We start from the raw sequence: 23,525 nt of genomic DNA on the forward strand, positions 1-23,525 counted from the left end.
ACGTAATCGCACCATTCGCAACACCGCCAGGTACGTCCGCAACTCAGCTACGGCGCCTTCTTCAATCCACTCACCTCTCGACGCAGGAACCGCAACTATGTCTCTAGAAGTACTTCCTACCGAGGTGGATGAGAACATCATCCGTCGGCTCTCTAAGCCCGAGCTAGACAGCTTATCCCGCACCTCGCGCTACTATCGGAATCTCACGGAGCCGTTCCTCTACAAAGATCTTACTTTCTCCACCCATCACGACCACAAAATTAAGCGTCTCTTTCTAACGATTCTCGAGCGAAAAGAGCTGGCGGTTCATATATAAAGCTTTACCTTAGTCCGCGAAAAGGGACGTTCGGGGTCCGATGACCCCAGCGGCGAGGACTTCTACTGCGAGTTTTGGCGCAAGATCCCGGACATCCAAGATACTATCGACTTACTCGCCGCAGACATGGAGACGAAGTTCGCGTTGCACTGGTTCGGTAGCATGTTCCAGAAACGCCCGTACTTTGACGGCGTGCTGGCTTGTATCCTTTGCATGGCAACCAACCTGGAGCACCTGAACCTCACGATGTCCTCGTGTGATGTGCTGCCGCTAACACTCGAAGTCTTGGGGGGCCCGTGCGATGAAGATGAAGGTGCTGCAGAACAAGAAGATGATCATGATGATGTCGAAGGTGGAGACAATGTGGAAGATGAAGATAATGCAGATGATTTAGATATTGCAGATGGTGGAGATGAAGGAGAAGATGGAGCTGGTGTCGGAGACAAGGATGAAGTGGTAGATGGAGAAAACGCCGACACTCCATATCCATTCTGGAAGCTGAAGACCTTCAGCATTCAAGGGAGCGACTACTATGGAAGCCCTCTCCAAGCTCCCGTACTGCCAACTCTCGAGAAACTCCAACTGAAGCAATGCGCATACGACAGGGTTAACACGCTCCCTCTCTACTTCCCGTACGCGCCGCACGCCTCAGGCGCGAAGCTACATACTTTGGAGATCGACCAAGTCAACCTCGATCTCCCTTGGTTTGCAATCACGCTATCTGAACCTGACTTTAGTGCCCTTAAACAACTCATCGTCAGCGGCGTTGGTTGGAATTGGGAACACGGACCGTGGAACGAGTACGATTTTCGCCACCTTAGCGACGCAATAACGGCACACCTCCCAGATCTCGAACGCCTAGAATGGACTTACAACGAATTAGACCGCGAATGGGGTTTGCTGAAGCCCTTTGGCAGCTTCAAGGCGCTCTCCAAACTCAAGCACCTAGCCGTCGACTACGAGTTGATAACATCGCAGTCGCATGGTCATGACCATTACCCTGATCATCTGGTGAATCCCCACGCTTTCCTTCCCGACAGCCTGAAGATGCTGCATCTTACTGATGTTCATCACGCTCTCCTCGACAGGCTCTGTGATCGATACGCCAAATTCTCTACTGGACGCTCCTCGGCACTTCCCTTCGTCTCCGGCCTCTTTTCCACCTTCGCGCTCGAGCACTTTAACATGCACATCAACATGGAATTCTGGGGTGACGACGAAGACGGTACCAGTGAGCTAGAGAAGAGTACGCGCAAATTCTTGCGGGTGATGGTTGAGGAGCTGGATCGAATGGGGACGGAGATGCGTGTCTGGCGCCAGGGAGGTCGATTACCGGAGAGGTTGCTCATGGCTCCTGGATTTGCAGTGCCCTGGCCCTATTGGGGCGACGTTGACCAGGGCCACTGGTGCAAGAAAGACCGCGAGTGGTGGGAGATCAAGAATGGGTTAAGAGCCGGGAGGAGGAATGAGTACACCCATCATGACGAGGATTATGCGGATAGCAGCGGTGATGAGGACGATGCTGGTGATGATGGTGGACAGACTAGAGCTGGTAGGCTCGATTATGTGGATGCGAGCGAGATCTGAGGGACTGAAGGCCTGAGGAGGTCTGCTGACGTGACCGGGACGATAAGCGTTTAACGGCGTTGAGCCTGCTGGTGGTATATGGGACATGGACAGACATCACGTACGATCAGAACAAGAGCTAGAGAAAATAAAGAGGTCGCCCTCATTAATACTAACAGTTTCTCTTTTCTATTCTTGCGTTTCTCTTCTTTTTTTCTTTGGCCTTTTAGATGGCTATTGGTTATGAAACTTAGGAAAAATTGGTGATTAGGGGGTAGATGCAGACAGCGATTCAAAGAGACAAGGAAAAGTGAGTCCGATTCCAGAGGAACAAGGGCGGGGAGACGAGTAACGAATAGAAAGAAACTGTATAGGGTCTTGACTCCGCAGAGTCGGAGTTGGAGTACCCCTTCCGCCAGCTCAGCGCCTCGCATCTATCCCCCAAAGGGATGCCGCTTCATACCGCCGCCGCAGCATCTCTCCACGAACCACACGCACGTACTCACACACACGCAACGCAGCTCTCCCATTCACGCTCACGCCCAAGCTCCCACAAGACTCATCGCCGCCGCGCCGGCAAAAACAAGCGCGCACGCACACACCCTCTTGCGCCCGCGCAAGACGCTCCAGCTCTCGTCGCTCAGCAGGTCCTCGGACAGCAGCTCGACGAGCGACGCGAAGGTGAGTAGGCCTGCGGATAGCGCGTTCATGGTGCCGACGAGCAGGAGCCCGATTTCGGAGTCGGGCGTGTAGAGCGTGTGGATGGCGAGGCCGAGAGCTTGGCCGAGGGGGGTGCTGTGAGGGTTAGTGTGGGTGGATGGGATGGGGAAGGGAAAGGGAAAGAAGGAGAGAGAGGGGGGGGACGTACGTGCATCCGTAGGCGAGGGCCATGAACCATGGCTGGAGAGCGTTTTTGGAGGGCCAGATGATGGCGGAGATGCGGGAGCCGAGGGCTAGGCCTTCGAAGGTTTCTGGTACACCGCGGGGGCGGCGGGTTGGTTAGTCTGGGTTCTGCTGCTGCTGCGGGGACTACCTCGCGCGAAAGATAAAAGGGTTGTGGAGACGGAGACGGATTACGTACGATGGAAGGCAATGGCAATGAGCAGGATGATGAACTCGGTCCCGATGGACACGCTGAGCGCCATGCCGATGAAGACGCTGTGGAAGAGGATCCCGACTTCGAGGAGTACGCACTGCAGCATGTCCTTGCGCAGCTTCTGCTCGGGCGTGAGGTCGGGTGCGACGCTGGAGTTGGAGTTGGAGTTTGTGCTTTGCGCTTCTGCGTCGAGCTGCCGGGGGTGCTTGGTGGGTTGCTCGTCTGCACGGAGGATGAGGTCCGGTTCGTCGTCACCGGTTCCTTGACGCTCAATCCGGGACAGGCTCCGCCCGATGCTGGTTGCCCGGCCGCCGAGCGGACTCATGTCTCTCACAGGGACCGGAGGGGCCTCAGGCTCAGTCTTAGTTTCAGTCTCGCCGCCGCTGTTGGCAAGCTCAGAGCCTGCTACTCCACCAGCACGTTCCTCGCTCCTCTCCCCGCCCACAACGCCAACGCGTCTGCAGGGATGAAACACCATCTCGACAACAACAACCAAAAAAATGCCCGTCAGCGCAATAGCGCCCGGCATAGCGGGATAGTCAACCGTCCAGAAGCTCGCCAAGCAGGGATCGCCGAGCAGAATGAAAGCGGTGGGCAGGAGGTGGACGAAGGCAGTGGCGATGAGGACGCCGGTGCCGAAGTGGCGGACGGCGAAGAAGAAGCGCTGCGAGAGCTGCAGGCCGGGGAAGCGGGTGGCGAGCAGGGGGAACGAGCAGGCGAGGGTGGAGACGGTGAGGATGATGAAGAGGGCGCCGACGTGGAGGGGCGTGTTGTAGAGGGATTCGTCGACGCTGTCGCCGGTGGGGCAGGTTGAGCCTGCTCGTTTGTTGTGATGTCGGCGTGTGGAGGTTTGAAGTGAAGAGTTCACTGGGGCTGATATGCGTGGTTGTGTTAGCAAAAGTTATGTGGGATGGGAGTAGTAACATTACCTCCCTGCTCGGCTTGCGAATGCCACACACCCTTCTGGACCAGCTTTGAATTCCACCTGCTCCCAAGCAGAAAGCACAATGCCGAAGAAATCGCAAGAGAAAGAACCCACGCCACCGCAACCTGGCTCCAATTCTGTGGCAGAACAGGACCAGAGCGGGCGTGGGAGAGCGGAAGACAGAGATGGCCAGCACCACCACCAGCCGTCTTCATGCGCGGGGTAGCAAGTCCTATACACACATATTAGTCTCAAAACCAAACCATGAAGCTGAACTCTCCATATGCGGCTCACCAAAGGACAAGCGCCCCACGCCCGCCTCTTGCTCACGCAGCTGAGGCGGTCTGGCGCTCGTGTCGCGAACAGCATCGAGCTCCCCGCCACCACAGCCGGGAGGTATACAATCACCACCGTCATCCCGCTCCCGCTCATTCGCCCTGCCGTTTAGATCTTCGCGTGTCGTGAGATCCGCCGCTAGGAAAGGCGGGTTCTGGTTCCAGTCCGGATGCAGCAGCAGGGCCTCGTCGATTCTGGAGGGGCAGTTCATCTTGGCCAACGAGTTTGCGCGGCTACCTTGGTCGTAACAACTAAGTGCGCTGTTTGTTTGTTCAGTCAAAAGAGAAAGGGAAAAAGGAGCAAAAGCAGGCGTTTAGTATGAGAAGTGGCGGAAAATTCCGATAGTTCCTCACCGCTTAGAAGAGCTTCCGAACGTTCGGGTAACGACGGACCCGATGCATGGAATTTCAAAAGAGGCATGCGGCGCCGCGACTTCGGATAGGCTTGGGTTTACGTCAGGTACTAAGCAGGGCGGCGGGGCTATTATTGGACGGGGTAGTGAATTCTCTCTTTGAGAGGGGAGTGCCAAGCGGTGACCAAGACGTCCAAGTAAGAAGCCCGACTTGGCGGGCCGAGAATGAACTCCAGTTCCTGTTGCGGTTTGTTCCGGCATACTGCGTGGGTTCTGAGAGAGGACGGCTCTGGAGAGAAAGAGAGAGACGAATGGAATATCCAGGCCCCTAATTAAACTAACGCGTAGTTAGCAAGGCCTTCGTTGGCGAGCTTAAGTATAGCATTGCGTAAGGCTTCAATTTTCAAAGCCAGGTCGTGATGATGTATCGGTCCATGGGCTGCTATTGGAGCATGAAGAGTGAGCAAGACTTGCGTAGCCTATATGCCCCGTTAAGCATTTACTATAAGGAAGAGATTCAGGGGGTACCGCTAGCCATTCATATCCACCCACTACTCGAATCATGAGCTGCCCTCCCATTCGTCTACCCAGAAACCGGTATAACCTTTGCGCCTGAGAGACCATCCAACCCCACTCGTTTACGCGTGTTGATATCTAACGCCCTTCCCTGCGCTTACACATGCCGCACCTTTTCCCTTTTGTGCAACGTGGCTATTCGCCATGGCCAGCCAACAAGACCTTGTCAAACCAAGGCGATCAAGGCCAAGCACATTGTTTGTCTCCTTCCATCCGCCCACTTGCACTCGCATCTCCTCGCCAGCCCGTCCCCACAGGGCGGGCATGGGAATCCGTGCCCGTACTTAGCTCGCGCTCTCCTGGAGCCTTTGCCTCTCCTCATCCGTCAGCGCCTGAAATTCGGCTGGAAATTCTTTCGTCGCCGCGGCTCGCCCGAAGAAGTCGACGAGGAAGGCTTGCGTCTCGTCATCCTTCTGCCTGCCCATACCGGGCCCGTCGTCCGCGGCGTAGGCCATAAGCTGCTCCTTGGTGAACCCGCTACCGAGATCCAGAAATGGATTCACCTCGTCTTCCCAATCGTCATCGTTAGAGCCTTCCTCGGCCAGCTCTGCCGCAGCGGCAGCGTCCAAATCCCGCGCAGCTCCAGATGCGGACTGCAGCTCTACTATGAGCACTTTGAGGATCTTGAGCGTGGCCGGGATGATTGTATACTCGTCGGGTTCTGTGGGCGCATTGGTCAGATTGTTGTACTAGTGAATGCCGCAGCCCAAACAAAGCTTCGGTAGGGCAAGAAAAGTGAAATAGCTTACTCTCTCTGGCTCGGCTCCGCGTCATGATGCGGCCGTCCGTGTTTGGAATGAGGTCGCCGTTGACGTGAACCTCGGCTAGGCGGGGATCTTTGAGGTCATAGAGCTTCGAAAGAGCGATGACACTGCAAGAGTCAGCCTGACATAAAGGAGAACAAAAGAGTGAGGTAGCATCCTGGCGGGTGTTTTTCCGAAGGGAACGATGACTTACTTCTGCCTGATCTCGTCGTAACCCGCAAAGTTGATCGAGTTCTCCAACCACTTCGCCAGCACAATCTGCAGCCCGTTCTCGCCGTCAATGTTCTGTCTAGCCAGGAACTCTACAACTTCCGAGGCATGGTTAAGACTCAGTCTTGCGAAGACCGAAGTCAAACTCTGTATGAATTGCGCCTGTTTCGCCTTGCCTAGTCTCGCGGCCACAGTCCGCAGGAGCTCTTCGAGATAGGGACCTAGTCTCTCGTGACCGGCTTTCTCCACGAACTCGGCCGCAAGAGCACCAACCTCACCGGCAGCGTGGTCGGTGACATCCGCTGAGAGAAGACGGGAAATGATGAGAAGCACGACTTCGAGGCCGGCCTTTCCAGACTCATCTCGCCACTCGAAAAGCTGCTGGTGGTCGTGCGAGATGATATTCTTCAGTGCTGTGGTTGCAGACTTGAGGAGCTCCTCATCACTAGAGCCAAGCAGCAGCCGGGTGAGTTTCGGCATAGTAGTCTGTACGAAGCCAGCGGGAAGTGGTTCTGTCCCGCGTTCGGCAAGGACAGAGAGCAGGTCAGCGGCGAGGTTAGTTAGGTTGTTCTCCTCAGTGAGATTGCCCACGTCGAACGCTCCGGTGAGTGAGGGAAGCACCTTCGCGCAGAGCTGAACATACGCATCACCTCCCATGCGAGAAATACTTTCTGTAGCTTCTTCGAACGTCTCGTTGACCAACATGGTTAGCTGGAAGTTGTTCGCACCGTGACTAGCAACCGTGAAGAGTAGATCCAATCCATTACCGGTGATGCATATCCGTGTGTCGAGAAGGATAGCATCGCGAAGAGTCTCGACGAGTGTGGTCATGAGGTCATCACTCTCAGCTAGCTCTTGCATATCCTGCGCTTGAAGATAGTTGGAGATGGCTGTGATAATGGATTGTTGCAGAGGCTGAGTGACTGCGGGTGGAAGAGCCTGAAGGTAGTATTGCAGCGCGCGGATGCACGATACTTGCACCACGTCCGACTGATCACTGGGTATTGCTTGAAGACAGGCCTCAAGGAAGGACGGCGCGAATTGTTGCAGGGCGTCCTCGGATGTTTTTGTAAGGCTGCCAGCAACCAGATAGCCGCGTGCCCTCAGGAAAGCGTCCGGTTGCTGCATCGCGTAGCGAATGAAGTCGATGAAGCCACTAGCAACGTCTGCGCTGATCTTCTTGTCCACATCCTGGAAGTCGCTGAGGAGCTGGTTCAGGATGTACAGAGCAGCCTCCTTGGCTTTCCAGCTCTGGGGTTCGGCCATCGAGTAGAGCGAGCGGGTGTAGGCTAACAGTCCCTCCACTGTTGGTCGCGTGAGCCGCTCGCCAAGCTTGATGACTAGATCTCCGCAGGCTGTCCGGGGGGTGTAGTTTGCTGTGACGCTGGTCTCCTCCGAAAGGAAAATATTGACATCGATATCCCATAGGCCCTCCTCTTCTGTGGTGATCTGCGCGTAGGCGACCGCCAGCTTCATGACTTGAAAGACCCATGTTGTACTGGCATCTCCATCCTGACTCTGATTTCGCAGCTGCTGTTCGAGCTCGTCACGTACTGGCGGCGCTCGAAGACATGCCTGCATGAAGTCAAGCTCTTCGAGGACGAGGAAGTCTAGGGTATACGGCAGTCCATCAGCGTCTTCAAGCCTGCTCTGTCGCTCTTCTACTATGTACATCTGGTGGTATGCCGGCTGTAGTGTGGAGAGCTCGTCCCACGTGGCTGTGAATAAGACGGGACTCTGTGGTGAGAGTACGGCGGGAAAGACGGATCGTATGCGCATCAGGGCCTAGATATTTATCAACCCGCGAGGTGAGGTTATGGGCGGACATTACGACCTACCTTGACAACCTGCAGCTTCAAGGCCACGAGACCTCGGTATGTCTCTGCATTCGGCGTGTCTTCATTCTCCTCCTGTTCCGACGGCGGATTGGGCAAGATTGTCTTCATCACGTCGATGAAGAAGGGATTCCACTCTTGCAGCACCTCGTCCGCAAAGCCCTTGATGGCGGCCTTATGGTCTTCCATGACCATTTCCAGGGTATCGAAGCAGCCGCGGAACACGCTGCAAGCCAATGCTCTCAGCGTCGGCTTCCTCGCCTGATTGACGGCGACATCGTGCACCACCTTGATGAGCTGCTTCGCAACGGCAAAGAACTGCTTTTCGTTGAAGCAGTCCTCGACGAGCTCGCCAAGCACCTTCAACGCGCCGTGTAATTGGCCTTCGGAGGCGTTCGGGATGAGGTTCAGTAGGTAGTCGAGCAAGTCCGGCCATTGATCTGGGAAATCGGCGGCGGCAATCTTGCTCACGACCAAGCCGGCGGCGGCCTTGAGCTTGCGGTCGAGCTGCTCGGTTGTTGCGAGCTCCAACAGGGTAGGGCGTATCTTGGCCTTGTTCTCGTCCGATATTAGCACTTGACCCTTCCACTCATCCAAGCTTTCACTCCATCCCGCCAAAACTAGCTGCTTGAGGGATAGCAGAGCAGCCTGTCGAATATTGAGCGGCACGCTCTCGTGGCGGGCGACCTCGACGAGGGCGATGGGGAAGTCTTGGTGTCCGTAGAGGCTTTGCAGTTGCTGCTCGGCTTGTTTTCGGGGGCCCTCTTGGGCGGTTTGGGTAGCTGATAGCAGCTGCACTAGTTGGTCCTCCATGGTTCGGGGCGGATAGTGGAGGCTAGCGGGATTGAGGAGGGGGGGCGTAGCCTGGTGGCCTTTAGGGTAGCCGTTGCAGCGGGCGACGCGTGTGCGGTGAACTGTGGGTGAGAGGAAAGTCGGGTGCGGAGGTGAGGGGCACCACCGAGTTGCGGCCTGAGGGTGGGGTCGAGGGCCTCGGAGATGCTTCTATACGGGAGAAGAGGAGAGGCAGCGGGCCGACAGCTGGCAGTGAAGCCGTTTGCTGAAGGGGAGGGAAAGGTGAGAGCAAGTCGTGACGGATCAATGTTTGGGTGCGGGCGAGGCTGGGCGAGAGCCAATCGAATAAATTTTGGTCGCGTCGTTGCTCGTGTTGGCCGTGACGCCCGTTTTCCCGAGCCTGGAGAACTTCAACCCTCAGTCCCCTGGCCAGCGAATTGATCAACAAGCGCGTCGAGTCTGCCCGACAATGCAGAATCAGGCAGCAGTCCGCGAGCGCGTGCACAGCTATCGGCAATCTCGTCTCCCACGCTGACCCCGCGGGATCAGGCAGCGGCGTCCCACCGCGCGTGGCATGCAGCCTCGGCATATACACAGTCTGAGAAGGAAAACAACAGGAGCGCCTCGTTCCGCCGGTCGCGAGAAAATTACGCGCGGGTACTGATTCCACGAGCTAATAGCCCTCTGAAGACGACCGCCCAACCTCGAATCCAATCCACGCACGCGTCCACAATGCCGCCAACCTACCACTCGACCCTCTCCGCATTCACCCACTTCCTCACCGCCTACACGCACACGCTACTCTACCTGCGCACGCTCTACCCAGCGATCTCCTTCCAGCGCTCGCGCTTCCACAACACGCCCGTCTACCAATCGCGGCACCCGCTCGTCTGCGAATGGATCCGCGACGCCATCAGCGCCGTGCGCGAAGAGCTGCTCGCGGGAACCGTCGCCCGCATCGGTATCGTGGTATACAACTACAGCCCCGACTCGGCAGGGGGGAGCGCAAAGATCATGGAGCGGTATATGTTGGATGTGAGCGCGTTCCCCGTTGTGCTGAAGGGGGAGCGGAATGCGGAGATTGAGTGGGAGGAGGAGGAGGTGCCGGAAGAGGTGGAGGGGAAAGGGAAGGGGAAGCAGAAGGCGTTAGATGCGGATGTGGAAGTTAACCTCTCAGAGCAGTTCCGCGCTGCGCTTGTTACTCTGACGACGCGCTGCTCACGGCTCACACCGCTGCCGCGCCATTGCTCCTTCAACATCACCATGGAGCTGAAGGACGAGGCGGACGTTGATCCGCCGCTCGGCCACCCGCAGCCCTGGATACCTGTACAACCGAGTCTGCAGAAGACAGGGAGGAAAGGAGGGCGTGCTGATGACGAGGATGGAGAGAAGAGGGGAGGCGAGGATCTGGGCGGCGCAATAGTAACGCCTATACGGACAGTGGAGGCAGGTGTGTTCAGGTTCGAGACGTGGATTGAGGAAGGGAAGGCGAAGTTTGAGATGCAGGATAGTACGAAGAGTAGCTTTGCGAGCTCGGGGGATGAGGATGCGGGTTGATGATCATGGGCAATGATACAAGCACGGAAACACCACCACGCTCCTGAGTGTCTAAGCAGCACCACCCAGTCCGGTTACTGCTGAAATATTTCAGACAGGAGACGCACCTCGGACCTTCGACGCATCACCGAAGATAGGGAGCATGTGTCCGCGACGTGCGAGCGGAGCGGCTTGAAGTGGAGAGGCTCGAAGCTCATTAGACATGGACATCGCTTAGTCGAGCGGTTCCTCACTGTACGCTATTAAGAGGAGTCTTGGAATGCGTATTGAGTCATACTTTTCACTACATCAATTGAACTATTTCGACCCTCTCTCACCGGGTATCAAGAATGCCTTTCCATGCAAGTGCCAACCATATACTCCGAAAGACGCCCATCCTCCCGCAATGCCATGCTATGCTAAGCTGAAACGCATTCTGATCAAGGTCCGAGACTCCTAAGTGCAGATATGAAAGGCAGTGTCGCCGAAAAGAGAGAATTCAGCCGCCAGAGCCTACGGCCCTTCTAGTCAGGCTGGTGTTGGTATGCCCCTCGTCGCTGGGCATTCGGCGCCGGCACAGGTGCTGGCGGATCGGCGTTGGCCGCCGGAGCTGCCACGGGTCGCATGGGAAGATGAGCTCCCATGTCAAGCAGGTTGGCGGGCGGAGGGACCGGTTGGAGTCCGGGTTGTTGTGGAGCGTTCTGCCCGCGACCTCCAAGCCAGTCGAAGACGGCCTGGAACCGGTTTCCGACAAGTGGTCTAATGAGGATAGTTAGCTTACTGTTGATCCACATTCCCGCATTCTCCTCCAATACTGATGAAGAGGTTAACATACTGCGGCTCGTATCCCATGGGTACTGCACCAAAGAAGTCAAGCGGGGGATGGGGATGGTAATGATGCGGATGCAAGTGCGCATGAAAATGAACATCCGGCTGCCGATAAAGAAGCTGATAAGGGTATGGGAGGTTTGCGAGCGGAACGACGTGAAAGGGCTGAGCAGGTACATACTGAGCTGCTAGTGCTAGATTCGGCGGAGGTGGTGGAGCTCGTGCCATGCGACCCGGCATGAGGACGCCGCCCGCCATGTGATGTGGGAATGCCGCGTTGACGACTTCTGCTCGGCCTAATCGGGCTTGCTCTGCCTGTTTGACGCGGTCAGAAACCTGCACCATAAGGTCGGCTTCTGATATCTCTGGGTTCTCGGCCCGGACCTTGGCCATAGCTTCTGTGGCGGCATTGTTCACCTCCTCTTTGTGACGAGCTTCGACATTGTCGTGGAGCGGGCAACCACGACCCCGGCCGTCGTTGAAGTGCTGGTAATCCCTGACGTCTTGCGAGCAAACATAGCTGCGGGCAATGAGTTAGCTAGCTTCTTAATATCAGAAGAGAAACGGGCAGCAGCATACCATTGGACGTTCCGACAGTGTGTGCACGTCATTTTGTTACATCCTTCTTCCTTCACGAACGGGTGTTTGCAGCGATTGCATTGGCGGATTAGAGCGGCTGACATTGCTTCCTCCACGATGTGCCTGACAGTGATCTGCTCGTCTTTCTTCGCTTCTTCGCAGTTGAGGGGGATATGCGTCTCCTTCTGACACAGTCGGCAGCTCGTCTTTCGGCATTTGGGGTTTAAGCAACGGAATTCCTTGTCTTCATCGATGGGCGGGCATTCGGCCTTGTAGTCGCAAAATGGGCACTCCGATAAGAATTCGAGCCCTGCGGCGGCCAAGTCCTGCTGTTGTTGCATATGCTCCAGTCGGTCGAAGGATTTGTCACCTAGGAACTCCTGAAGCTGTTTGCGAGTAAAGATGCCACCGCAATCTGCATCCGCAAAACAGACTGGTCGGCATCGGCCCATGCCCATTTCCCCCTCGACGTACTTCTTCGCGCATGGGATGCAGAAAAAGTGTACCGTGTCGCCATCGCAGCTCGTCATGCGGTTAATCGGGACGTCATCGAAGCAGCAGAGGCTGTATGTTACAGTTAGCTTTTTCACGAAGAGCAGCGTGTCAGATAGCTTACCATTCGCCCATTTCGCCCCTCAGCTGTGCTTGTCGTAGATTATCTTCTTCAGCGCGCGCAGCATCTTCCGCTTTGCGGCGCTTGGCTGTATTGGATCAGTATCTCCCACAATTGTGGACTGGCGGTCGAAGGTCTTCCAGGCGCACTTACCATCATCATTCTCGCTCTTTTTCTTCGCCGCGCGTAGCTCCTTTACAAGCGAGCTTCCCCTTTCCACCATCACGAATAGAGTTCCGCGCTTTGGACGTGCTTTGCGAATTTTAGTAAAGCTGTTGGCGACGTTACGATAGTCGCGCAACTGTTCCTCGACGATACCGTAAGCTTTGAACAGGGTTTTGTGCTCCCGCAGAACGTTTTCGAGGTGCCGTACTGGCACGTCCAGAAATTCGTCTTTGAGCAGTTCCAGCCTAGAATATCGAATTGTTAGTAACAGTCGTTTGCCGTAGTGGGAATAAACAAAGGTTGGAAGAGGTTTAAAAGTGTTAGAGATGCAGCGCGTGGAACAGTTGATGCGAGAAGGCACTTTAAATCGGCGAGCGCTTCAACATCTCTGTGAACTCAACCCATGTGCTGGCACTTTGTTGGTTCCTGCTGGCTCGTATCATGGAACAGAAGAGGAACAAACACCCAATTCAACTGCCGACCATCGCCTCCTAAGAGGTTTCAGGTTATGCGGCAACTCACGGGAAATAACATGATGTCTTCACCTCGCAGGTAACAGGAATTGAAGGGGGACTTACGCATTCGGTTGATAGTCAGGTAAGTCCGTCTCCTGCTGTCCATTCTCAAACTCGCTCAGATCATCATGGTCGTCCCGCTTCCTCTTGCGGCTATTCATCTCATCTTGCTCTTTCGGATAGGCGCCGCCATCAAGGAGTTGGGAAATGATTTGCTGGCACTCGGTCGGAGTTCGCGTGTGGTCCTGCGTCTTCTCTTTAATCAGGTTGAGGACATGGTCTACCGAAATATCGGGTAGAACATCCAAAACCATCTGTAGGCACGCCGCTTCGGTGATCAGTTCGCTATCCATAAGGTCCACATCCTGAGCAGCACGTGACGGTCCGCCTCCGAGATTTGGGCCTGCTGGGACATCGATATCTGGTATATCGGCAAAAGCGGTGAGGTCGATCACGTTGGGATCATCTAGATCATCTGAGTCGTCGAGATCGAGGAAATTGTGCGCAAAATCATCGGCTCCTGGGATGGCGTCGAAGGCGTCATGGTATTCCATGAAGTCGGCGTCGTCATCATCGGATAAAAGGTCGATCACCTCGCCATGGTATCGCAGTGCACCCCGGTCCATTTCGTCTTTGCGTCGCAGTTTCGTTGGGGAGGCGTTCCCAGATGTTGTCGACGAGGCTGGCTCTGCAGTTGCTGTACAAAGAGGGGCGGGGTTGCGGCAGCTTAAGAGCCCTTCGCATAGGGTGAAATGGCGGAGAGCGGCATGTTCTATCTCTACGACGAAAAGCTAACGAGCGACTGCGAGTGAGTGTGAGAGAGAAAGAGGTGGTAGAAGGAGCGCCAGCTCAATCCGAGAAGTAGCGCTACTGCGGTTCACAAAACAGCCTCGCCGGTCAACGCAGCGTGCGTGCGGCCTCCAGCAGCGCGCCAAAATTGAAAGAGTTGGTATGGAAGAGCGCAAGGGGGCGTACAAATGCCCAGTACCAGCCGCGATTCGGGGGGTGAAAGTAGCAAGTGTCTCGCGTTGGAGACGAGCAGTCGTCCAAGCCAAGGAAGGAAAGCGCGATAGCGAGTCGCAAGGGCAGGCGCTAGGAGAGACAAACACTGTGCCACAGAAGTGACTCCAGGCCTGAATAATTCGACCCCGCCGCATGCAAAGACAGCAGAAGTCAATGCGGCGTATCAGTCCACCTTTAGGTGTCAGTGTCACCGAACCATCAATCATGAAGCTCCGCAAGCTCCGCCGGAGCACGAACCATCTCCGAACAGCCAGGTGCAGCAGACGCCCATGCATTGTAGCGTCCTTTCCGGACCACATTTCGTAGCAGGCATAGAGCAAGTCGCAGATCTTTAAGGGCACTAGATAGGCTAGAATATCGCAGCTGTGGTCTGCATTACTATTCCTGAGGCGCTTCGGAGGTTTTCCGCCTTACAAGGGAGCGCGAACAACCGCGACTCGCACGGTCCACGGCCGACTTCAACAATGACATCTTGCTGAACTGTGCATGTGACGCCGTGCTTCGAAGAAATTGAAGCTATCGGCCTCTTGGAAGGCTAACACGGCATCCACATTCCTGCCTTTATGTAATAGCTGTTCCGCGCATGACCTGCCTAAGCAGTGACATAGTCTCGCTTTGCTACGGCCCGCATCGGAAGTTGCAGGAGATATTACATACGCGCTGTCCGTTGTAAGGCTTCAAAGCCGTACATAAGTGGAGGTCGGAGTTGCAGAGCTGGCATTGAGCTCGTGTGTGAAGGGGCGCGTCTACTTCGAATAAGGTCGGTCTGGTATCTCGATCCCTTCACGCCCTACGCCCTACGATTAGCATTCACGAACAGGGTCAGAACGATTTAAGCTGATATTGCTGCCAGCTCAACAATCGATTAGAGTTCCGAGGGCTCTCAGGAAGCTGTTTCTCAATCGCCGTTTCTAATAGAACTATTCGGAAGTCCCTAACCTAGCACCTTCCATCTCAGAGCATTATCGGCTCGAAAATCCACAACTTGGCAGACACGAAAGCGATTCAACCTTCCACCTATCTTTCCGAACGAATACTACTGCAACCATGGGCTCCCTCGTAGACCTTCCCCACGGGAGCGCCCCAAACCTCGCCCTCGTCCACCCGACCGAAGAAGAAAAGCTCATCCAATTCAAGCACAACAGCGCCGAATGGCGCGGCGCCCTCACCAGCGAAGCCTACCTGCGCCGCGAAAAAAAGCTCTCCACGCAAGCACTCACTCGCGACGGCGGCATCACGTACTGGATCCTAATTGACAAGACCGCGAAAAGTAACCCACTGGACCCGACGTCGTCAGCACGGCTGCCGCTCGCGAGCTGCGAGACGTATCACAAGAAGGCGCTGGTGTGGCAGCATGGTGAGGTCAAAGAGACGGTTTGTCATGGGATTGGGAGCGTGTTTTGCGCGCCGCATTTGAGGGGGAGGAAGTATGCGCAGAGGATGATGCGGGAGCTGGGCGAGGTGTTGAGGACGTGGCAGACGAACGAGCAGAAGGAGTGCTTGTTCTCGGTGTTGTACTCTGATATTGGGAAGGTGCGTCGACCCGCTCATACTCATGGTGATCATGGTGCTGATAGCAAAAGAAATTCTACGCAGATTTTGGCTGGGAGCCGTTCAACTCTTCGCACGTATCGATCCCGGCTGGCGTGTCAAAGGCGGTTGATACAAGCAGCCTGCCGAAAGCCCGGCCACTTTTCGCAGAAGACCTAGCAGAACTCTGCAAGATCGACGAGGCGCTCGTGCGGAAGAGTCTCGTGTCGCGCCCCAAAGGCAGCAACACAGCAGTCGCCCTGATCCCCGACATCGAGACGATCCAATGGCACCACGCCCGTGAAGATTTCGTTGGTAAAGAACTGCACGGGAAGACGCCCAAGGTCAAGGGTGCAATAGTCGGTACCGAGGAAGGAAAGCGCGTGTGGAGCTACTGGACGCGAATGTGGTATAATCAGAACCCACAGGAAGCCAAAGGGAACACGCTGCACATCCTGAGGATCGTCATCGAGGACCAAGGGCACTCTAGCTGGGAGGGGTCCGGGACCAGCCACGCTGATGGAAACCCGACCGATCACAGTCACGTTGCTGCTATCACCGCACTCCTCCTCATGGCGCAGCGAGAGGCGGAGGAATGGAGAATGGAGGAGGTTGAGGCCTGGAACGTGTCATCGGCGACCCTAGCTGCTGCCCGGAAGCTGGATTCGAGTGCGAAGGTGGTTGAGAGGGATATGGAGAGCATCGCGAGTCTGAAGTGGTACCCTCCGCACGACGGTCCGGTGGCAGAGTCTGTTGACTGGATAGGGAACGAGAAGTACGGATGGTGCTGAATCAGCCCAACGCTCTCTCCTTGTAGAGTCCTGTAGATTGGTAGAGAAATCCTGAGCGACGAAGCGATTCGTCCTGAATACTGCCACTATGCCCTGGTTGCGGCTCAATCCAAGCGCGCCTGAGACGAATCCGCGCAGAATTTGCACGGTCGTCACTCTTCGGTCTCGAAACGCGGAGCCGAAAATTTTCTTCCTCAACCATCCAGCAGAGCCAGACGAATCAATGAAAAAAAGCCTGTCAGATTGCACTCAACGTCCTGCCGTCCAGACCGGCCGAAGCACGAGCCCAGTTGGCTGAAGATCATCGCCACGCTCGCCGAAGCAAACGCAATAAGGCCTCACTCCGAGACATCGAGGCTGATACTCATCCACCAGGGTGAGGATTCTGTGGCTCCTGTAGGAGACTCAGAAGAGGACGACTACTATAGAAATGACTATTTCCATCGTTAGCACAGGATTCGGGTTGGTTGGGGCAAAACATAGCACTTACTTCCTAGAAGTATCGTCGAACTTAAGGAAGAGAAGAGGGTCGGGGGGCGGACTGCGTTATATAGCTGGGTGTGCGCGCACGGGCCGCTCGCTTGCGGCTGACTAACGCGCAAATTTTGCGGCTCGTTCCAGGGTTTGTCGGCGCCGAGGCCGGGTGCGATTTCGCCAGGCCGTTGCAAATGCAGGAACTGTTGGCGGGGCAGGAATTTTAGCCGCGGGGCTCTGGCTACACCGGTGTGAAATGTGTATAGCGGGGTCTGGAGGCCTTCAAGGGACTTTAGGAGCCGTCGTGCATTGGGCGTCGTCGAGCACACCGTTGGCGCATTCGCCCTCTCTACTTCCTTCATCTGGCTTTCCGGTCGCAGCTTCATTTTCTGTAGGGCGCTAGGGCGTGACTGGTAGGGCAATCAATTTTTGCGAGGCGCTGCGATCGCGGGCCTTCTCATCCATCCGCCGGGTATACAAACCACTACTTTGCACCACTTATTGACATTGAACAACATTGAATTACTCATTGATTCGAAGCTTTCGTCTCCTCAATCGCTCCCAATGGCATCGCATACCGCGTCCCAACGCTATCTCAGCACTCGAGGCGGCTCGTATGATGTGAGCACTCCCGACCCAGGAATGCCCTTATCTTCCCTCTTGCATTTTGCTGATGTGCTATAGTTCTCTTTCGAAGAAGTCGTGCTCAAGGGCCTAGCCTCCGATGGCGGTCTGTTCATCCCAGAAGACATCCCCACACTCCCCAGTGATTGGGCCTCGAGATGGCGGAATCTCTCCTTCGAAGACCTCGCATATGAGATATTCTCTCTATACATTTCGTCCGCCGAGATACCGTCCGCCGATTTGAAGGACATCATCCGCCGCAGCTACGCCACGTTTCGAACGAAGGACGTCACCCCGACCGTGACCCTCGACAAGGATAAGAACATACACCTGTTGGAGCTTTTCCATGGCCCGACATTTGCGTTCAAGGATGTGGCTCTGCAATTCCTTGGGAATCTCTTCGAGTACTTCCTCGTGCGGAGGAATCAGGGCAAGATCGGGCGCGCCAGGGAACATCTGACCGTCATCGGCGCGACGAGCGGGGACACGGGTTCTGCAGCCATCTATGGCTTGCGTGGGAAGAAGGACGTCTCGGTCTTCATCATGCACCCTCATGGAAAGGTTAGCGCCATCCAGGAAGCACAGATGACTACGGTCATGGACGCAAACGTGCACAACCTGGCTGTTGATGGCACATTCGATGACTGCCAGGTACGCCTCCACTTGGTGGATCAAGGACCGACAAGCAGCTGATTGCATTCTAGGACTTCGTGAAAGCTCTGTTCGCCGACCCTGAGATCAACAAGACACACCGCCTCGCTGCCGTAAACTCCATCAACTGGGCTCGTATCCTCGCGCAAATCACCTACTATTTCTATTCATACTTCAACCTCATCCGACAACCGTCCTTCCTTCCCGCCTCCACAGTCCGATTTGTCGTGCCGACAGGTAACTTCGGCGATATCCTCGCTGGCTACTTCGCGAAGCGCATGGGGCTGCCGGCCGAGAAGCTTGTCATTGCTACGAACGAGAACGATATCCTTCACCGATTCTGGCAATCAGGCAAGTACGAGAAGAAGCCTGTCCACGGCAAAGAGGCGGAAGGTGGCATACCTGAGGACGGAGTCAAGGCACACGAGAGCGGGGTGAAGGAGACGCTGAGCCCAGCGATGGACATCCTCGTCTCGTCAAATTTCGAGCGGCTGCTCTGGTATCTTGCTTATGAGGTCTATAGCACGTCTTCGGATGCTATCTCCCAGCGCCGCGCCCAGGCTGGAGATCATGTGCGGTCATGGCTGAACGATCTCAAGTCGGAGGGTGGCTTCAGCGTTGACCCGAAAATACTTGAAGCAGCGCAGCAGGACTTCACCTCATATCGTGTTAGCGACGACGAGACCGTCGATACCATCAAGAGCATTTTCTCCTCCCCTTCATCACAGAGCTACGTTCTTGATCCGCACTCCGCTATTGGCATCTCAGCGGCGCTCCGCTCCGCGGAAGTGTCTAAGCCGCCTTCAACACATCACATCTCTCTGGCAACTGCACATCCGGCAAAGTTCAGCAATGCCGTCGAACGGGCGTTGCCAGATGAGAAGGCTTATTTTGAAGAGAAGGTGCTACCCGCTGAGTTCAAGGGTCTCGAGGACAAGCCGCGGAGAGTGAGTCTGGTCAAGAAGACAGATGGCTGGCAGGGTGTGAGAAAGGTAGTTATCGCCGAGGTGGAGGCAGAGCTACAGGCTGCTGAAAGGGCGAGCAAATAAACGCTTGTGCAGGGGCAGAGCAGGTTTAGGCGTCTCATCGGTAGACTGGTAGAGGTCAAAAGCGTTACGTTTGTATAGATTCCATTTTGTTGCCAAAACACGGTCGTCTTCTTCAAAGTCGTTCGATATTTCAGTCTCAATATTTGTACGTGACCTTTTTCGTCTCCAAGCAGTCATCGTATTTAGCAGGTCGATAAAGATGGACCGAACGCCGCAGGCTGAATCCTCTTCTTCCCGTCCCGCATGAGCTCGAAATCCTCTCAGTATACTGGTCCTTATTCTACCTTCCGGTCACAGAATCGAAATGTGCCCTGCTTTCGTCAAACGAGGTGGTGTGTTGGCTCAAGGCAATCGTTCGAGTAAGCCGTCTCCTGCACCAACAATTGCTATCAGGAAACACATGTGCTAATCAGTCCAGAACTACTGCGAGTCACTGATTTATCCGGTGTACCCCGAAGCGAGTCGCATTCCTTCCAGCTGGCATTTCGGCTGCGAGATACTCCTACGAAACACTTCAAGCTCGGTGTTAAGGCAGCTACACTGTTCGGCGGAGCATTGTAGCAGACTGCCGTTCGCCTGGTCTTGTTGAGGGAAGAACTGGAAGCTCATTCAAGCTGGTGATGTGCTTTGAAGATGCCTAGTTTTCTTTTATAAGTGGCTAACGAACTGGGATATAAGACTAGTTATGCCTCCGGTCGTTTTGACAGATGGGGGGCTGCGCTGTGCTCCTTCTATTATGGGCTTTTCATGACATTTCTTAGCAGGGCTGTACTTTCGCTCAACGTTTCCGAAGTGTATGGCATTGACGACACCTGGGGCTGCAGGATCAATGATGTGGAGGAAGAGGCCAGGCAAGGATGCCATTACTTTCAGCTCTTGTCGCCCAATCTGGACCCGCAGCTCAATCAAAGGAGGCGGAAGGAAGGAGAAAAGCATCATGGCAACGAAACGTGCTACAGTAATGTGCAGGTCGACCTTCGCTTCGCCTCGATCTGGATGAGGATTCCTGCCTCATGTGGCTTCACATTTGGTGGGCGAGCGGGTAGGTCCGGGTCCACGTCAACATGGCAAAGTGGCGCTTGTGTTGAAGGGTACAGGTAAGAAACTGGGATATGAACTCCGGTAGTCGCGCAGCTATGTTCGTCCGAGCATGTATCAAGCTCCTTCTCGGTCATAGACTTCTGGCAATGGCGGAGCAGGCCGGCGGGCAGTAGGCAATAGGCACCCGGATATTGAGATCGCTAGTACTTCTATTGCCTGTGAGGTGAACGGTGATCTCTTTGCGCGCGCCCGCGAGGGCTGTATTGGACTACGAAGGCTATTGAGACGGATGACGGTTAGTACGGTCTACCTGGATGAAGAGTGCACGCATCGGCATCGCCGCGACGGCCGTTTAGTCACTATGTCCTTTCTCCAGTTTCTACCAACTACGAGACTCACTATGGAGTTTGCCAGAGATGCAGCGGGCCCTGGGTGTTCTATCTGCGAGGTCCACGAGCCTTTATTCACACGGACGAGGGTCACGGAATCAACGTTTTTGGGGAGCAGCTGGAGAGCTGTGAGTACGGAGAGTATATGGGTATTAACCAGTCTGACAGACTACATCGGTATCAAATCTTTATCGTGTGAGGCGGACAAGGTTGGCGGCATTCAGTTCGCGCGACTCTGCTTTCCTTCTTCCCCTCTGAGAGAGCTATTGGACTTCTTTTGTAGCTCTATTCCCTCGAGCTCATACTCATCCTTCATCGAAGTCATCGCCACGGAGCCCGGACGAGTGGGATACTTAGCTTTTCAAGACGACATGACCCGGTCCAAAGGTGTTCGACCGCATTGCACCGCGATTTCACGGCATATAAAAGCCTCATGTCTCTTCAATAGCTCGCCAGCTCGTTCAGGGTTCCGCACACTCACCGTTGTCAACTCTCACCACCGGCCTACCGCCCGCGGAACGTGGTCGTCTTGCTTGGAAGTTGCTCTGACATGCGGACACGGCGCCCCTTCGTCCAGGTTGAAGTAGGTGAAGGCACGATATGGACGCTGCGGTCAACTAAGCTCCCGTTTGATGTTGCGGCTACATATTGGGCATGACATGCTACTTCTGGCGTCGACATCCGGTTCTCTATACGGTCTCTTCTCTGCGATGAGCAACCGTATCACGAGGTGGAGCACATGGATAGAGGAGCTGCGCAGGGTGGGAACAGAGGAGCGAGCTCACGTTCCCCGAAATGTTGCTTGACAAAGCGATGTGCGCTGTCAGCCGCTGAAAGGGAATGTAGAGTCTCCACCGTCGCATAAATCTCAAGCCGCCCGCTGTCAAGGCCTGCCGGATGAGAGGTACCGTATAGACAGAAATCTTGGTCGTCTTTGCGAGCTTTCTCCTACGTCGGGCTCCCCACGGCCGCGCAATGAACTACGTTCACCACATGAGATATCACTTCATACGCTGAGCTCTAGGAAACCCGTTCGGCGGACTGATGAGAATACAGTTGCGGCTTCGAAGCCATCCAACCGTTTACTCACCGTCTGCCTACTGTCAAATATTACTGAATGCTCATAATACCTCACCAGTGGCCCGATAACACTGCCCAGGTTCGACGTTGCCATCGCTGCTTGACTCTCTCCAACTATAATGCATGCCTACCTCACCTCTACGGACACTTTTGCCGCAATCTCACCCCAATTGCCTCACCCAGTCGTCCTCTCCCGCCTCGACTCCGTCACCGCCCTGACAGCACTTTCCACGCTCGGCACCGTCTCTCAGGCTAATCTCTCGGGCCTCACGCGCCTGATAGTCGACGTCACCTTCGCTGACGCACGGAGGCTTTCTGCCGCTCTGGCACTTTCCAAATCGACTGACCTCGCGCGCCGCATGAGCAAGTTGCCCCACTCGGCGTCACCGTCCAACCTATCAGCACGATCTGGCCTACTCGAAGTGAGGGAGAGCCTCAGTCCGCCGTCACACAGCTGTGATGCCGTCGCTGCCCGCCGGTAACCGGTGTTGATCCCGCGCTCTCTCACCTGCTCTTGGCACCCACCGCCGACGCAAACGCTGGTGTGATCCAGGCAGCACGACAACAGAACGTTGATCCAGCAACGCCTCGCTTAGCAGTCCCGTGATCCAGCGCCCTCTAGGGCCTTGGCATGGTCTACATAAACTCGCCCGCCCCCCCGACTCCGTTACTTTTTCTTCCCACTCCACTCACTTCAACGTTTCTCACCCACAACCATCGTCTCAACTTTCAAACCACCTCGAAGTGGCTCGCATCGGTCACACACATCAAAAGTCAGTCACCTTCGTCCCATTTTCCACTTTTCATTTTCTGACTCAACTTTAGAAAACCATGACCGCCAAGACTCACGATACGTGACGTCACTGTCAACAACCAACCAACATCACCCAACCATGCCAGGCCTTCGACCTCCACTCAACATCATCATGTCATGTCGGCCTTGACCCACCTTGACCATCGGTCCATCGCATCTCACCTTCACGTCGAGTCGGACCTATCCTGCCTTCACCTCATGTCGGCCTTCCATCTCCATCAACATGCCACGTCGACCATCACATGGTACCATCATACCATGTCGACCATGCCATACTATCTTCATCTCGTGTTGAGCCCAACATGCACTCATCTCCATGGTAGTTCATCATCCTTCCTCTATGTCGCCTTTACTCACAGTTGTCTTAGCATGTCTTCATACCACCTCGACTTCTTCTATCACCTCGAATTCATCCAACCATACCGACTCAACCATCTCATATCTTCTCAACATCGACAATCTACCCCTCCCACCGGCGGATTCGACGCCCAGACTGAAGTCTTCCGAGTAGGCCTCGATACGTTCCGATTTGGTCATTCAGGGTTCGAGCGGATTAGCTACAGCGCAAGCTGTAGGGGAGTTCATGTTGTGTAAGCCCTGCGTGGAATCTGAGGGTCTTCGTACCTGGCCTAGGCAGCAACCTCTCACCTCTTTCCACGTGTGTTGGACCGTCCGCTCGAACCGCAAGAGTTATCTCGTACAGGGTGTGGTTAAAGGCCACAGGGTCCCTTTTGCTAGGAATGTCGCCTCACCCACCACCCACATCATACCAACACCTCCCGCCTCTACATCCGCTCAACACTCTCACTAAACCTCACCAAACCTCACCAGCTCACAGCTGTTCAACTTGTAAGCCCTCGCCTTCCTGTCATACTCGCGCTAACATCTCCCAGAGATAGCCCCCAAAAAAAATTTCGACCGTAAACAGGTCACCAAAACAATCTTCGGCCGTAAAGAAGCCACTACTACAAAACTCAGACTGTAAACAGGTCACCCTTCCCCCTTCTGTCTTTGCTTTTTCATTTTGTCTCTGCTGCCACAGAGACTTATCACCA

General features: G+C 55.1%; 10 protein-coding genes across 10 annotated transcripts; 6 read left to right on the plus strand and 4 right to left on the minus strand.

Annotated features, from left to right (window-relative positions):
- Positions 1-97: 97 nt before the first annotated feature.
- BU26DRAFT_557392 (uncharacterized protein) lies at positions 98-1,903 on the plus strand (the record flags this gene model as incomplete). Its single annotated transcript, XM_033832452.1, has 2 exons — positions 98-266; positions 330-1,903. The coding sequence occupies 2 exons, from the start codon at positions 98-100 to the stop codon at positions 1,901-1,903; spliced, it is 1,743 nt and encodes a 580-aa protein (XP_033690901.1).
- Positions 1,904-2,105: 202 nt separating this feature from the next.
- Positions 2,106-4,709, minus strand: BU26DRAFT_512844 (Zip-domain-containing protein). The gene is made up of 5 exons (XM_033827483.1): positions 4,198-4,709; positions 3,908-4,135; positions 2,964-3,851; positions 2,751-2,853; positions 2,106-2,677 (listed from the first exon to the last, which is right to left on the minus strand). The coding sequence occupies exons 1-5, from the start codon at positions 4,448-4,450 to the stop codon at positions 2,419-2,421; spliced, it is 1,731 nt and encodes a 576-aa protein (XP_033690902.1). The 5' UTR covers positions 4,451-4,709; the 3' UTR covers positions 2,106-2,418.
- A 341-nt stretch (positions 4,710-5,050) lies between these two features.
- On the minus strand, positions 5,051-9,198 carry BU26DRAFT_444349 (ARM repeat-containing protein). Its single transcript, XM_033824562.1, has 4 exons — positions 7,980-9,198; positions 6,125-7,926; positions 5,917-6,038; positions 5,051-5,828 (listed from the first exon to the last, which is right to left on the minus strand). The coding sequence occupies exons 1-4, from the start codon at positions 8,787-8,789 to the stop codon at positions 5,452-5,454; spliced, it is 3,111 nt and encodes a 1,036-aa protein (XP_033690903.1). The 5' UTR covers positions 8,790-9,198; the 3' UTR covers positions 5,051-5,451.
- On the plus strand, positions 9,169-10,638 carry BU26DRAFT_512847 (DNA-binding protein). Its single transcript, XM_033827484.1, has one exon. The coding sequence runs from the start codon at positions 9,501-9,503 to the stop codon at positions 10,323-10,325; it is 825 nt and encodes a 274-aa protein (XP_033690904.1). The 5' UTR covers positions 9,169-9,500; the 3' UTR covers positions 10,326-10,638.
- Positions 10,577-13,712, minus strand: BU26DRAFT_11441 (uncharacterized protein). The gene is made up of 6 exons (XM_033819438.1): positions 13,068-13,712; positions 12,478-12,734; positions 12,328-12,412; positions 11,712-12,275; positions 11,140-11,652; positions 10,577-11,063 (listed from the first exon to the last, which is right to left on the minus strand). The coding sequence occupies exons 1-6, from the start codon at positions 13,628-13,630 to the stop codon at positions 10,829-10,831; spliced, it is 2,217 nt and encodes a 738-aa protein (XP_033690905.1). The 5' UTR covers positions 13,631-13,712; the 3' UTR covers positions 10,577-10,828.
- BU26DRAFT_11427 (uncharacterized protein) lies at positions 13,713-14,557 on the minus strand. Its single transcript, XM_033819437.1, has 3 exons — positions 14,442-14,557; positions 14,265-14,376; positions 13,713-14,199 (listed from the first exon to the last, which is right to left on the minus strand). The coding sequence occupies exons 2-3, from the start codon at positions 14,338-14,340 to the stop codon at positions 13,796-13,798; spliced, it is 480 nt and encodes a 159-aa protein (XP_033690906.1). The 5' UTR covers positions 14,341-14,376; positions 14,442-14,557; the 3' UTR covers positions 13,713-13,795.
- Positions 14,558-14,574: 17 nt separating this feature from the next.
- BU26DRAFT_512849 (uncharacterized protein) lies at positions 14,575-16,477 on the plus strand. The gene is made up of 3 exons (XM_033827485.1): positions 14,575-14,787; positions 14,881-15,560; positions 15,611-16,477. Exons 2-3 carry the CDS (start codon positions 15,075-15,077, stop codon positions 16,346-16,348), a joined length of 1,224 nt encoding a protein of 407 aa, XP_033690907.1. The 5' UTR covers positions 14,575-14,787; positions 14,881-15,074; the 3' UTR covers positions 16,349-16,477.
- An 820-nt stretch (positions 16,478-17,297) lies between these two features.
- Positions 17,298-19,297, plus strand: BU26DRAFT_11545 (tryptophan synthase beta subunit-like PLP-dependent enzyme). Its single transcript, XM_033819442.1, has 3 exons — positions 17,298-17,443; positions 17,507-18,097; positions 18,151-19,297. The coding sequence occupies exons 1-3, from the start codon at positions 17,387-17,389 to the stop codon at positions 19,144-19,146; spliced, it is 1,644 nt and encodes a 547-aa protein (XP_033690908.1). The 5' UTR covers positions 17,298-17,386; the 3' UTR covers positions 19,147-19,297.
- Positions 19,298-19,893: 596 nt separating this feature from the next.
- On the plus strand, positions 19,894-21,163 carry BU26DRAFT_498665 (uncharacterized protein; the record flags this gene model as incomplete). Its single annotated transcript, XM_033826350.1, has 2 exons — positions 19,894-20,188; positions 20,346-21,163. 2 exons carry the CDS (start codon positions 19,894-19,896, stop codon positions 21,161-21,163), a joined length of 1,113 nt encoding a protein of 370 aa, XP_033690909.1.
- Positions 21,164-23,193: 2,030 nt separating this feature from the next.
- Positions 23,194-23,493, plus strand: BU26DRAFT_512852 (uncharacterized protein). Its single transcript, XM_033827486.1, has one exon. It carries the CDS (start codon positions 23,211-23,213, stop codon positions 23,367-23,369), a length of 159 nt encoding a protein of 52 aa, XP_033690910.1. The 5' UTR covers positions 23,194-23,210; the 3' UTR covers positions 23,370-23,493.
- The last annotated feature ends 32 nt before the right edge of the window (positions 23,494-23,525 follow it).

Source organism: Trematosphaeria pertusa (assembly GCF_010094035.1).
Source record: "Trematosphaeria pertusa strain CBS 122368 unplaced genomic scaffold BU26scaffold_1, whole genome shotgun sequence".
Lineage (NCBI taxonomy): Eukaryota > Fungi > Ascomycota > Dothideomycetes > Pleosporales > Trematosphaeriaceae > Trematosphaeria > Trematosphaeria pertusa.